Genomic DNA, 14,499 nt, shown 5'->3' on the forward strand with positions numbered 1-14,499 from the left:
CTGATTCGTTTCTTCTGGCTTGATTGATAGATATAACTGAGTATACATAGCAATGAAAATGGAGTGTTTTCTAATAATGTCGCCTAATGGAAGCATATATAAGGTGAAGAGTATTGGTCCAAGGACAGAACCATGTGGAACTCCGTGACTAATTTTGGCATGCATGGAAGATTCATTGTAAATGTGCACAAACTGAGATTGATCTGATAAATATGACTTATATCAGCTTAATGCAGTTCCTTTAATGCCAATTAAGTGTTCCAGTCTCTGTAATAGGATATGATGGTCAATGGTGTTGCAGCACTAAGATCTAACAAAACAAGTACAGAGACAAGTCGTTTGTAACTTTCACCAGTGCTGTCTCTGTGCTATGATGCGCTCTGAAACCAGACTGAAAGTCCTCAAGCAACTTATTGTCATGTAGAAAGTTTCACAGCTGGTTGGTGACTTCTTTCTCAAGAATCTTAGAGTGAAAGGGAGGGTTAGATATAGTTCTATAGTTGGCTAAAACCTCTGGATCAAGAGTGGGACAGCTACATCTACAACTACTTTAAAGGACTGTGGTACATAGCCTGTTAATAAGGACAGATTGATCATATCTAGTAAAGAAGTGCTAACTAAAGGTAAAACTTCTTTAAGAAACCAAGTTGGGATGGGGTCTAAGAGACCAGTTGATGGCTTAGATGAAGAAATCGTTTTAGTTATTTGGTGAAGGCTGATGGGAGAAAAGAAATCTAAATATATATCAGGTTTTACGGCTGTTTCTGAGATTCCTGTGTTTGAAGGTAAGGTACCACCTGAGGGCAGGGGTTGATAGATTTGTCTCTATTTATTCATACTTTCAGCGAGAAACTCCATTCAAACCTTTATATGTTTTATGTAATATAAGGTTTATTCAACTTTTAAACTTCTAAACACAACTTTTCATACTCATTCAGCTGCTTCTTCATAAAGCCAGCAATCCAGTTTAGTGTCAGCTTTTCAACAATCCTTAAAATATTCAACAACATTATATTAACATACGTTATATTATTCAACTTTTAAAGCCAGCCGGCTTTTTAACAGCCAGTATTCACACCGCAATTTCTTCAGAAATTCTTCTTCTCTAGTTAAGTTTGTTCTTGTTAATTACTGACAGTGAGGAATACCAAGCAATAAAGCAGAAAGTTAGAATACTCTCCACAAATAAACAATAAAGACAGACAAGTACATGTCCGTCCACACTGTCGAAGCACAGTACAATCATCTCATGTAAATGACACGTATGCCTTCTGCTTGCTCTGAAATCCCAAATAATTTCCTTAGTTTTGTTTGTATTTAACTGAGGAAAACTGTCCTGACACCAATCAACAAACTCAGGGTTAGCCAGTGCCATTATTAAAAGCACTGCACACTTCTCTGTGGGGGCGAATACAAACATCTCCCTTACTCTACTGTTCATTAGATGAGTATATAGTTCACACTGTAGTATTAGTTAATGGCATGTAGCATGGACCTTCAACATATAAAACGTACTTGTAGATTGCTTTAACATTAATGTGCTTTTTTCCTGACTGACATTTTTCAGCATTTATGACCCAGACACGTGTTAGAATTAAACACGTATAAAGGGATCTGTGTGTTTTCCATGACACAAAAAACATGAATCAATGTACAATTTCAACACTAGATGTCAGTGTGAGGCCATGAGATGAGGAGTGGGTAACATGGCTGGCTCCTTACAAGGAACCAGCTGTCATTACTTTGATAAGATTTATGACTTACAGATTAAGATGATATGGACATTTTAGTCTTCATGATTAAACAGACATTTTTCCTTTTTGTTTATTTTGTCAACTATATTAATCCCTTCTCCTAAAGTGTGCAATTTCATTAGCCGTTGTGTTTGACCACAGTGTGGTGTGTCAGCATGGTCATATTATTCTATGATAATAATAATAATAATAATAATATGAAAGGTGTCTGTCCGAGTGACAAGAGACACCAGGTCTACAGAGCGTTTTAGCCTCTTTAACCAGTTTCTTTGGTTTTATAGCCCAAACATGTACTGTATGTGAAGATTCATATGACAACTGAAGCCAGAGGACTACCACAGCACTCCATACAGTTACACCGTTTTAACAGTTGGTGTACATGTGCATGTGTAAGACTGAATGTTTGTGTGTGTATGTGTTGGTGTTGTGCGCATGCATGTCTACACTGTCCATAGTGTCAACAGTATTTGCGGCAGTGATGGAAAGCATTCCAGTGTGAAGAGTACAGGCTCCGAGGGCAGCTGCTCTTTGACCACAGTGGACTTCAAGAGCTTCAAGGTCACATGGAACCAAGAGATTGGTCACAACAGGGAGACATGGAAGGCCCAGGCAGCCAAAGGTAGCCACACTGACCCTCTCACTCAAATAAGTTCATCTGTACAAGGCTCTTTCCAATCTTTGCCAGATCCACATTTTCAAATACAGATCTGCCAACTTGCTCTGAGTAGATATCCTGCGATGTGTGATATGGGCATACATGGGCAAATAGAGGTCCGGTGTGTTCGCTCATCAAAGTATGAGGTTTATTAAGACAGGCTGGTTATTGAGTATGACAGGGAAGATGTTACTGGTTTCAATTGGTTTTGTTTGCATTATAACTTATTTTCTTTTGGCCACATTCACTTCCAGTTTACTTGCCTGACACCAGTCTTGAAGTACAGTGACCTGGCTGAAGTAATATATTTGAACAGCTTAACATTAACAGCCACACCTCCCCCTTCCCAGAAACAGCTGTTATATCTCTGTGTGGGGGGTACCGGGCGGAGCAGAGGGACAAGGCCAATGCTGAGCCAGAGCTGAGCAGCAGCGAGCCACTAGGGTGTTGTGTAATTAGTCTATGTTGACTGCTGACTGGAGGGAAAATGTACTTCCTGAAAGTACAGAGAGGAGAGGGGAAAAAGAAGAGAGACTAGAGGGAAATAACTGGAGTCTCTGGCGACCACCTCAGACACAGTGGGTACCTGCTGTTGAGGATTAACCAAAACAAAGAACAGAGAAACTGGGATTACAACACACACAGAGGGAGTGTGATTTCATTCTCTGCTCAGGACGCCATCACTCCACTGTATCTTTACAAAGCAAATAGCTGTTTGCTGTTATATTAATGTTTAAAATCTCATATGAGATGTCTGGTTTTTAACACACAGGGTGTGTTATACTGGTTAACTCTGCAACAGCCTCAGTTATCGAGTGCTTGTTTAATGTGTAATTAGATCAAACAGCTGGTTCACAAGGTGAGGCAAAATGAGGCGCTGTGTATCACTTTATGAAAGCAGTGGTCAGAGCCTAAAGGGCACTGTCAGACAGCAAGAAAGTTAAATGTAGGAATGGACAAAGGTTTGACTCTCAGTAACAGTAAAACTCTGCTTTGACACTGCATTCCATTTTCTATTTGTCTTCACTGGACAACATTACTATTCTTGTGATATGGTTTCCCCACAGTATGATTTGAGCTCCTGAGCACCCATGTAATCGGCATCTATGGTCTTCAGTATCAAAATTCTCCACCAGCATCGCGAGCATGTGCACCAAAACACAAGCTGACCCAGCTGACCAATCACAGTTCTTGGGGTCCCTCCGTAGCCACCAATCATTTTTTTTTAGTGAAAGTGCACATTAGCTATGGCATAGCTACAAAGGCTAAATGCGTTGGCTCCATTGGTATGTCATCAGTATGCCTTAACATAGAGGTACAAATTCAGCCACCATGTGGCAGCATCAGTATACGCCAATGTCCTATTTTTTCGAAAAGCAACAACTTTATTTGCTCCCTGGCTCAGCACATGACTTCTTCTGACTTTTTGGCTCATTAAGTGTGTCCTAATCAAGTGATAAACATCATATGACATTGTACAGAATATTTTTATCTATTAATGTATGTGTTTCTAAATGGTGTGTGTATTTGTGTTTGTCTGTGTGTGTGTGTGTGTGTGTTTGTGTGTGGGTAGACTTGGAGGAAAATGCCAAGCAGGAGACAGAGAAGGGCTGCCAGGAAGACAATAAGACAGAGGAGGAGAAAGAGTCAAAGAGAACTGTTGGCAGACTCAACACAGGAAAGGAGGAGATGAAAACAGATGTAGAAGGACAGGAGGAGGTGGAGAACAGGAGGCAGCAGGAGGAGCAACAGCCTAAAGAGGAGGAAGGAGAAAATACTCCAGGAGGGTCTGCAGGCTCCCTGCTGGGATCAGGCCCAAATTACACAGACAAGAAGAAGCCTGATGGCCACACAGAGAAGCAGCAGCAGCCGCAGGGTACGCACCCGACAACTTTTTCACTTGGAAACCAACAAATACACACTGTAAATGTAAACACAAACAAAATAGCGGCTTTATTTAATATTTATTTAATTATTAATTGTGTGTTCTCGCCTTCCGTTTCATTGTCGCTGAGCAGCGGCTCACTCGTTCTTTGGCTCAGGAGGTTTGTGCAGAACGAATGAGTTAACTCAGAGAGACTCTCTGAGTTGGAAATTAAGCTGATCCAGATTTTGGATTCACTCGTTAACTTGAGTTAACTCATACCTCTTTAAGAGTCGTTCAAAAATAACTTTTGTATTTTTGAATTCATTAAATGTATTTGACAGATATAGTTTTTAGCAGAGATTTCACATATACAAGTACATTTTGGTGATAATACTCACAGATAATGTAGTTTTGTAATAAAGTCAGATTTTGAATGTAGGGTATTTACTTGGAGTGGAGTATACGTACAATGTGGTGATGCTAGTTTTTCTCACTACCACTGTTTTTTCAAGGAACAATATGCACCTCCATCAGTGAGAAATGAAGGAAGCCCAAACCAAAAGAAATCTGGGGAGACCTGATGTGCTTTGAATAGTCATAATGTAATTTCAATTCAATTTTTCAATTCAATTTTATCTATATCACAAATCACATCAAAGTTTATCTCATGACACTTTACGGATAGAGCAGGTCTAGACCGTGCTCTAATATTGTTTACAGAGACCCAACAGTTCCCACCATGAGCAAGCACTTGGCGACAGCAGCAAGGAAAAACTTCCCTTTAACAGACAGAAACGTTGTGTAGTCTAGTCATCTGCCTTGACCGGTTGAGAGAGAGAGAGAGAGAGAGAGAGAGAGAGAGAGACTGAAAGACAGACAGAGCATGCACAGCAATAGTACAGTAATAACAATAATAACTATAATAATAATAGAAATATGACTCATAATACCTATAACAACTTTAATAATAACAGAAATATGACTAATAATAATAGTAGCCGTGGGAGTCAAGCAGGCCCACAGCGGCTGGCGATCCGCAACAACAATCCTTGGACTCTCAGCCAGGTGTACCACAACCACAATCCTCAGCAACCTGCGAAATGAGAAAGCACAAAGAAACTCCAGGGAAGATATAAAGTTAGTAACATGCATTAGGGGGACATGAATGCCTACAGATTGAGAGGAAGAGGAGGAGAGAGGAGCTCAGTGCATCATGGGAACTCCCCTAACAGTCTAGCAGGGCTGGTCCAAGGCATGCCTGAAGCATACTATAAGCTTTATCAAAAGTTTAAAGCCTACTCTTTAAAGTAGAGAGTGTGTCTGCCTCCCAGACCCAAATTGGGAGCTGGTTTCACAGGAGAGGACCTTGATAGCTGAAGCTTGATAGCTCCTGTTCTGCTTTTGGAGACTCGAGGAACCACAAGCAACCCTGCATTCTGGAGGCGCAGCCCTCTAGTGGGGTAATAGGGTACTATGAGCTCTTTAATATATGATGGTGCCTGACCAGTAAGAACTTTGTAGGTGAGGAGAAGGATTTTAAACTCTCTTCTGGATTTTACAGGGAGCCAGTGCAGAGAAGCTAATATGGGAGAAATATGATCTCTTTTCCTGTCACATACTGCAGCATTCTGGATCAACTGGAGAGTCTTAAGGGACTTATTGAGGCAGCCTGATAATAAGGAATTGCAATAATCCAGCCTAGAAATCTGTCTCTGATACTCCTTGTTTGCATTAATCAAATCCATCCGAACCGGATAAAGTGTAAATGGGATATAATGTTGACTTTTTGAGATTTTGTAGATTTTTAGAAAGTCACAAAATTGCTGGAAGTTAAAACTAGACTTAATAAGACACACATACACATGCATACACACAGCTCAAAGACTAGATTCCATGCTAACTTAGATTTTGCTGTCTCTGCAGACCCACAGCCTGAATTCCCTCTGATCCATTACTGCAAGAGACCAAGCTACTGTGTCAGTTCCTATCGGCTGGTCAGGTCAAAGGTCACTGAGATGCGGCCCATTGATGCCAGGGGAAAAGCCAGGAGACTGCAGCGCATCTCCCTGCGTCGCCGAAAGTGACCTTATAGTGGAGTGCGACATCAGTGTGATGTCACATCATAAGATATTATTACATATTTGTTTATATTTGCATATTGCAGCCCTGTATTACATTTTAATTAATCACTTCCCTCTTATTGGTGATGTCTCTCCCATTTACCATTGCCTATGCCTCCTGACCTATCACTTCTCTTAAACTTTGTTTTTTGCAAAATACATTTTTATCTTTTTCTTAATGATTTTTTTGTTTGATTGTTTAAAGGTCTGTTGATGCTTTCTTTTAGTAGTTTTATGATTATACTGTATATTTTAATGTGTCTATAGGGTTTTCCATTCCTTTCAATGCATGTTCTTTAACATAGTTGTACTAATGTTTTTACAGCTCATTCTCATTGTGTGTTTCTGCCTATTTGTTATTTTTAGGGCTGACAACACTGACAATGTGAAGGCACTGCTGAATTGTCCCTACTGATATTTTTACAGATCCCAAACATTCTGGTCCTTTCAACTACTCACAGTGTTACCGGTAAGACCTATGCAGAGTTTGTGCAGAACCAGGTTTGTGTGCTTTCTGCAATAAGTGGGCTATTTCAATGAAGAGTGAAAGAGTGAGATATGGGGGATACCTGACCTGATGATCTGGTAGCCCACTGTACTGCGCATTGTCGGCTAGCTGCAGCAGTGTCAGTAGTAGTAGAGTCTGAACAGTGAGGACCACAAACACTTACCATCTTTGAAATGAACGTGTACGATTAATGTTTATTGAACTAACGCATATTTTATTTTACATTATAATGTAAATAATCCACAGCTGAATGTCAGGCATCTTTTTATCAGGAGAATCTTGATAGCAATAGAGACACACAGACAGGTGAGCTGCAGGTGAGCTCTGATGTTATAGTGAAATGTCTGGCTGTAAGTTAATGAGCTGATTAAAAAATACTAAATACAAGGTGAAGTTTTTGAGTGGGTTTAAATATAGCTTCATGCTTGACCTTTGCTGTGTCTCATGAAGCACCATTTTATTTGCTTCAGGAAACATTTGTGTCGCCAAATCTCAAGTTACAGAATCCCAGGGGAGGTTTGAAGACATTTTACAGATCAGTTAGTTCAGATTCAAGTAACAGATTTCCTACAGGTTATTATGCATGTATTTTCATAGCATTCATTGTGAAAATCAATCGGATCCCATTTCTTTATTTAAAAATTTTAGTCTCAGATTTATATAATTAAAATAAATTGTAAAATATCTGTTTAACACAAGAGAAAAATGTATATGATACACGTCCAGTTTTAGGCACGTTATATTAGCAAATACGAATTAAGAATATGTGCACAAATACACAAATGTGCTTTTTGTCTGACAAAAAAAAGTTAAAACCAAACTTACGCCCTTGGTCTACAGCAGGGGCAGTCCAAGGGTGAGGTCAGGGTCCCTGCTGTTCTGCCTGGAACACTACTGTGTACCGACTCGGTTCCAACTTAAAAAAAAAAAAAAAGTAGTTCATGTTTTATTGAGTGCATTGTGTCATGTTGAGTTATTGCCTCACTGTGACTGGTTTGGCTGTTTTGGCTAGTGACCAGTGTATTTATTAATCACTCTGATCTATATTCCACATCACCCTGACCTTTTGCACTTTCAGCTGCTCCACATACATGAACCAAAGTAGCAGGTGCGCTTGGAGATGCCCACACGTTCCGTGCACCCAGCACTTACTGCTTTGTGTTTGTTGCTGGGCTTCTAACAAGTACAAGTACTGTCCCTATAATGCAATACCCAAACGTGGGCCCTTTGGAATCTGGCCATGCTCGCTGGTACCTTACAAGCTGTGGAGAAGACTGCAGTAAACCCTAAGTCTGCTCCTATCTGTCCTATCCTCCGCTCTCAAAGTCAAAAGGACGGACTAACACAGACTGTTTATTTTCATTCATTTTAATTCAACTTAATTTAATGGATGCATGAAAACAAAAACTATATAACATTTTTATATTATGTTTAACAAGAACATCTCACAATATAATGCAATCCAACACAACAACCTGTTCAAGTTCACAAGTTCTTCCACACCACTGGGAACACCATTTCTAGATGGAGCTGCCTTTGTGCATGGGGGCATTGTTATGTTGAAACAGGAGAGGTTTCAACTGTTTAAAACCAGAGTCTAGAATATTACTGTATGCTGGAGCATTAAGAATTCCCTTCATTGGAACTAAGAGGCCCAAACCAGGAAAACACAGACTTACAGTACTTTTGGCCCTATAATGTGCCTTTTAGTGCTGCTCTGGTCTGTTGAAGTACTGAAATGATCTCCTCCTTGAACTTTATGTACAATCAGCATCTTATTGACTGGCCTGCCTGAGCTTTCCTTTTGTACTTCAATTCAGGACACATTGAAGTGTAGTAACCATAACTTACTGTTCTTCAGCCTTCTATTCAGCCTTAAATCCCTCTTTAATACTTCTCTTTACCATAGAAATACCTGTCATGATAACCATTTTGGAGACACCTTTTTTAGTTTAAGTCTGTTGAATGTGCCATGGATTAATTATTGTCATCGTGTCAATGACTAGAATGACTAGAATACTTTTATATTCAACACTGATTGGGGCCCCTTGTTTAAAACTTTGCGAATCCATGTGTGCTCAAAATAGCAATGGGGTATTTCCTGTAGTCATACAATGCCTTAAAGATGTACTGTGTACAGCCTCTCAAGAAGTCTATACATGTCAACATTTGTGCAGCTAATTGTCAATTCAGTGTGACCAAGGAGATGTGTGTGTGGCCAGTGAACTAAAGTAGTTCAATTGCAGTGAGGGAAGAAGACTATGGACATAAAAATGTTTATTGACAACAAAATAAAAGTTAAAGACAGGCTTTAATCCTTCACATCCTTTTCCTCATCCTCTAAGTGGACCATCTGCTTCTCCGCCTTTAGCAGTCTCACTCCTAAAGAGAAGGAAAAAATGGTCTGTCAGCTTTAAACCAGCTCACTGTGATGTTTGGTTGAAGAGGCTTCCTGTTTTCAAGGTGAATGCAGCAGGAGATGGATGAGGACATGAGAATTTTATGCAACTTGAGTTTTATTTTCTTAGATCTGGCCATCGGTTCCAACAGTCATAATAACACCAACGCACAAACTAAATAGCTGGGATCTAGGAACGTGGCATCATCACTAAAAAGAGGTGTGACAGGTCAAGAAACAATCCCCGGAGTAGTTCAACTTATTTGAAAAACTAAATGAAGGTGAACCGTAAGAGGATTGCCCAAGCTGTCTGTTGAAAACATCCATCACAGTTTACAAAGCCACTTCCTGCTACAACTGTGACCTGCTGTACTTACTGTAGTTGTTTCCTGTGCAATTAGGGATTATTAGCAACAACTCCCTCTGAACTAACTGGGTTCATACAGCTAGCATAGCGAAACAGTTACAGTTACCCTATGTACATGTGTATTGATCTGTTTTACTGAGACTACTAAAAATAAAACGACAAACTTTCCTCTTTTCTAAACTGGCACCATTATTCTCCACGAAACACACACATACTTCAAATTAGCCTCAAACATAGACACACACAGGTGGAGAGGACTCCCTCTTGTTTTTGTTTTTTCATTTATATTTTTAATAAATGCTTTGAAATATACATGTATTTAATGTTGTACAAGAGTTGGCTTTCAGCTTTTAGTGAGTTTAAGGTGTTCTTCTATTAGTCAAAGTAAATATTAATTATTTCTGATAGACCGAAGTGAGTGCAATCACTCCATCTTTTTGTACCAATGAATGTGTTGACAATATATAATTTAGTGCCTCTTTGACGCCTACTAATCATAGTTACATCATTTGGTATCCTTTAAGGCAGAATCCCCTTACAATGTTAACAAAGTATTTATTTAAAGCCAAGCTCTTTCCCTACTTTTGACAAATAACATGTTGTGCCAAAACTTAACTAAAGCTTAACTGTTGTGGTGGCATATCAGAAAATACTAAGAAGAATCATTTTTGTAGTTGTCATATCGAGGGGTGAGAACCAGAGTTGTGTCAAGTGATATTTGACCAACGTTACAGGAGAGCAAAACAAAAACTTACCATACTTTGTCCTCATTTTATTTAATTAAATTCTGTCTTTAATGTTTACTTCATAAACATGTAGATGACAATATTCTGTAAATAACTTTCTTTTAATATATATAATTCATTTTCACCCAAAATGTTGCTTACGCATTATGCCTCTGCCTCTGGTTCTCACCCCTTGATATGCAGTTTATAAAGCACTGAAGAAAGTATTGTCCTAGTAGTATACAGGTTGTTTTGTAAGATCATGACAAACCTTCTGTATATGTAATACTGTAGACACAAAGCTCCAAAAGGCATCACAAAAGTATGGTTTCTACAATTCAAAATAAACTTACCATTCTTAAATGTACAGAGTGTATTGACTTTGACGGCCTAAGAATATTATCATTTATATGCTTAAGTTCCTGTTCATCTGTTAAGAAAATCATGGTTAAGCCCTGTATATGTGTGTGTGCTGACCTGGTATATGTGGAGGAGAGTTGAGGACAGGTGTGTCTTTTCTGCGAGGTTTCTTCAGCTGGTCTTCCTCCTGATTCTCTGCGCAGAGTGCTTCCTCCTCTTCGTCATCCTTCATCCCTGACTTCCTGTCCCCCAGGCTCTCCAGCGTCTCCTGGTCTGTCACACAGCCAGACAAACTTACATTACATTGTCGACCAATTTCCCCATACCTGTCTCCATAGGAAGAAATAGACTTGTACAAAAGTACACGTGGATGAAACATGGTGCAAATAGTTAAAGTAGCAGTGGTTCCTGGACTGGTTACTACCCAAATCTCTCTGTGAAGACTTTTCACACATGACTGTGTTGTTGTGAGAGATGACCACAAATGAATGAAATTTTGACTCTAATGCCACCCTTTCAATAATGTCACACCCAGGACAAACTCGGGTTCTTACAACAACTATTTAGCCTGTAAGAACAACAGTATTTCAGCAGTGTGCAGTGTTCTTGGTAAGGATTGTTATTTTCATTTCTTCTAAAACAGGGTGAATTTATTGGTGTCAAATTGTAATAAATCATACTAAATTAGTGGTCAAATTTTAAAAATTCAATTTGGAACACCAGCACCTGTCGACATACACATATAGTGATTAATGTACAGTACAACCGAGCAGCTCTTTTGCATTTTTTCCTACTTACTGAGCTTTTCTCATCCCATAGGATTTTTACTATAAACGTATCCATGGGAAATAAAATCCAGGTGAAAATCAGTGTAAGCTCATTGAATAAGTTTGGTGTTTTTGTTAATGAAAATTGAAGAAAAACAGCTTAAATAATTTTTTTCATTAATTTTTCATTTTTTGATTATTCTTTACTCTGTGCCATTTAGTGTGTTTCCTTATCTGAAGCACAATGTAAGCTGTTTGAATTAAAACATTCTATTATTATTATTTGAAATAAAATGGGCGGAGCTCTGTGCTTACAGTTTTTGCTCTCCTGTGTCATCGGTCGATGTTCAGGCTCCAGGGTCGGCCTCATACAGCCAGTCGTCATCTCTGAGGCCCTCTGGGCTTTCTACACAGATCACATAACACACACACACACACACACACACACATGCACATTCACAATGCATTATTCATTAGTGGACCTTATGACACTAACAAAGGATAAAGCACAAGGCTGTGTGTGTGACTGCCTCACTGACATCTGCTTCGCTTTTAGACAAAACTACATCAACACAAGCTTTAAACAAATCACCACATTCAAACAGCAGTTCTTTGTCTGTAAGACCTTTTATACATATACGTATACCTTTTATACCTTGCTTTTAAGTCTTTAAATGTAACCTCCAAATATTATCGCACATGTGTGCTTTAACATTTTGTCAAGTAAGCAGTGCAAGAGTTTTGTCACTAATCTCCTGGATGACAGCCAGCGTGGTGCATGAAAGAGAAACTGAAGGAAAGCAGAAGAACTAAAAAAAACAAAAGGGGTGTAGAATTTGGCTAGAAAAAAGCATAGAAAGGTTCGGCTAAAAGAGGAATAAAAACTAAAGACAAAACAGAGCAGCCCTGATGAATAAAGAATCAAAGGATGTTCTTACCTCAGTCTCAGCAGTGTCACGCAGACAGAATGGAGCAGTGTGACTCTGGGTTATGAAGCTCGGAGGAGGAGCATCCTCTCTCCTCTGCATCCATTATCTACCCCCCACCCCACCACCACCCCCACAGGCTGGAGAGCTACTGGAGGAGCTGTTGAATATCCATGATGTCTAATTTGCTCCCAAGAGACTGATTATCTGAATGCACCTCACATTCTACTTAGTACATCTAGAATTCAAATTTTGACTAAGAGGGAGAGACAGCGGTTATTTAACACTCGTAAACGTAAAACAATATACAACAAACTAGTGTTTTCATTCACTTGGTACATGACTCCCATTTGAGCAGATAACAACTTTTAAAGGTATATGCAATCACGGCTATACAGACAATATTCAATTATACAACTATACCCTCAAAACATGAGACAATTGTCTATTTTACATGATTGCCTAAATACTAATAAAAAATTGGAGACTGACAATTTTTGACAGCTTAATGGTGATAAAACAGACGCCAGTGTCCGCACCCCTGTTGGCTGTTGCCTTCTACTCCCAGGCTTTGAAATTCTGGACACTAGACTTCTTTAAAATCAGACCCACCTGTTTGGCCCTGGCTTCGTTTAGTTTTATGTTTAATGTTTTACGTTATGTTTTATTTGTATCTCTATCTTATTCATTACTATTGTATTGTGTCCATATGGTATGTGTTGCTCTAGTCGCTTATTGTGAAGCACTTAATGTCGTCTGATTTGGAGACGTGCTCTAAAAATAGACTTTACTTACTTTAGGATCATAAAGCAATCACGTGTGAAAAAAACGAAATAACTGTGCTCTTAATAGCCAGGTCCATAATACTTTTAAATGGTTTGTACAAAAACATTGTAGACCACACAAATCATAGAAACACATGTAACTTAATTATTTCAAATCCAACTCCGCTAGCAAATTTGACTTTTTTATGATATCAGAAAGCTGGCTTAATGTTAGTGACTCGGTCCCCCTAATAAAATCATCTCCTTGGGTGACTTCTCATCCTTTGAGTCATTGTTTTTCACTATTAGCATTTGAATGCCTTTTTTAAGTCAGTTTCTTTGTTCTTGATGAACTGAGTCTTCATTTGCCCATGTCCTGGAATGTGGGAGTGTTGGCAGTTTTCAGACTGGTGCTGTCATAAATTGTCACTTATCTTCCATTAGTGTCCAGTCTTGAGGTTTTATGACCTAGATGTAATCGGAGTAAAGGGTGTTTGAGGAAAGTTCATCTTTGAGTCCTAACAGATCTTGTTTTCGTGACCAAGAGAGGCCAGGTGGACAACACTTCAGGGAAGGTTCATTCCTTCTCAGTGAAATATGTAGAATTATTCATCGTCACCGTCCTTATCACGCCACAGTACATATCTCATCTATCTATCTAGTCAATAGAGTTTGCATAAACATAGACTCCTCACCAAAACCTAAAAAAGAGCGCACATTACTCCTATTTTAGCATCTCTTACATTTTAGAATTGATTTTAAGATATTATTCATAATTATTAAGGCCGACTCTGGACTTGCACAACCTGAGGTCCTCAGCCAAGGCTCTGCTAGCCATTCCACAATCAAGGCTGAGGACCAAGGGCCTTTTCTGTTAGGGACCCCACTCTCTGGAACAACCCCCCTGAGGAGATCAGACTGGCAAGCTTATCCTCTTTTAAATCCCCCTGAAAAACAGTGTGCTTTCACAGGGTTTGAGGTCTGAATTATTAAGGCCAAATAATGATGGGTTAAAAAATAAAGGCCCAGTTAAGACCTAAGACATAATTTAATGGACAACTATAGTGACGAAGAGATAGAATAGTCACTAAAACCACCAAGAGACTAGACCAATCAAGTTACAGCATGTGCAAATGAATTACACTCAATCAAAATCAAAAGCAGCTACATCAGCAAACAGGTGCTCCAAATGTCCCCAAATGTAGAAAATATGAGACCTTGGACTCTTGTAAGAACAAAAAATGCAAATAATAAATAGTAAATAGTTTCATTTCACGAACATATTTAT

The 14,499-nt window shown here is 39.1% G+C and overlaps 2 protein-coding genes across 2 annotated transcripts in view; one reads left to right on the forward strand and one right to left on the reverse strand.

Moving 5' to 3' along the window:
• LOC139304091 (dual specificity calcium/calmodulin-dependent 3',5'-cyclic nucleotide phosphodiesterase 1C-like) overlaps positions 1 to 6,360 on the forward strand; it is a 28,171-nt gene extending 21,811 nt beyond the window's left edge. Inside the window, exons 15-17 of the mRNA XM_070927932.1 lie at positions 2,210 to 2,373; positions 3,983 to 4,285; positions 6,200 to 6,360. Coding sequence (XP_070784033.1) covers positions 2,210 to 2,373; positions 3,983 to 4,285; positions 6,200 to 6,360 — 628 coding nt within the window. The remainder of the gene's footprint in view (positions 1 to 2,209; positions 2,374 to 3,982; positions 4,286 to 6,199) is intronic.
• A 2,855-nt stretch (positions 6,361 to 9,215) lies between these two features.
• On the reverse strand, positions 9,216 to 11,906 carry ppp1r17 (protein phosphatase 1 regulatory subunit 17). The gene is made up of 3 exons (XM_070928578.1): positions 11,837 to 11,906; positions 10,872 to 11,027; positions 9,216 to 9,286 (listed from the first exon to the last, which is right to left on the reverse strand). The coding sequence occupies exons 1-3, from the start codon at positions 11,904 to 11,906 to the stop codon at positions 9,216 to 9,218; spliced, it is 297 nt and encodes a 98-aa protein (XP_070784679.1).
• Positions 11,907 to 14,499: the final 2,593 nt, after the last annotated feature.

The sequence above is a fragment of the Enoplosus armatus genome, chromosome 21, assembly GCF_043641665.1.
Source record: "Enoplosus armatus isolate fEnoArm2 chromosome 21, fEnoArm2.hap1, whole genome shotgun sequence".
NCBI lineage: Eukaryota > Metazoa > Chordata > Actinopteri > Centrarchiformes > Enoplosidae > Enoplosus > Enoplosus armatus.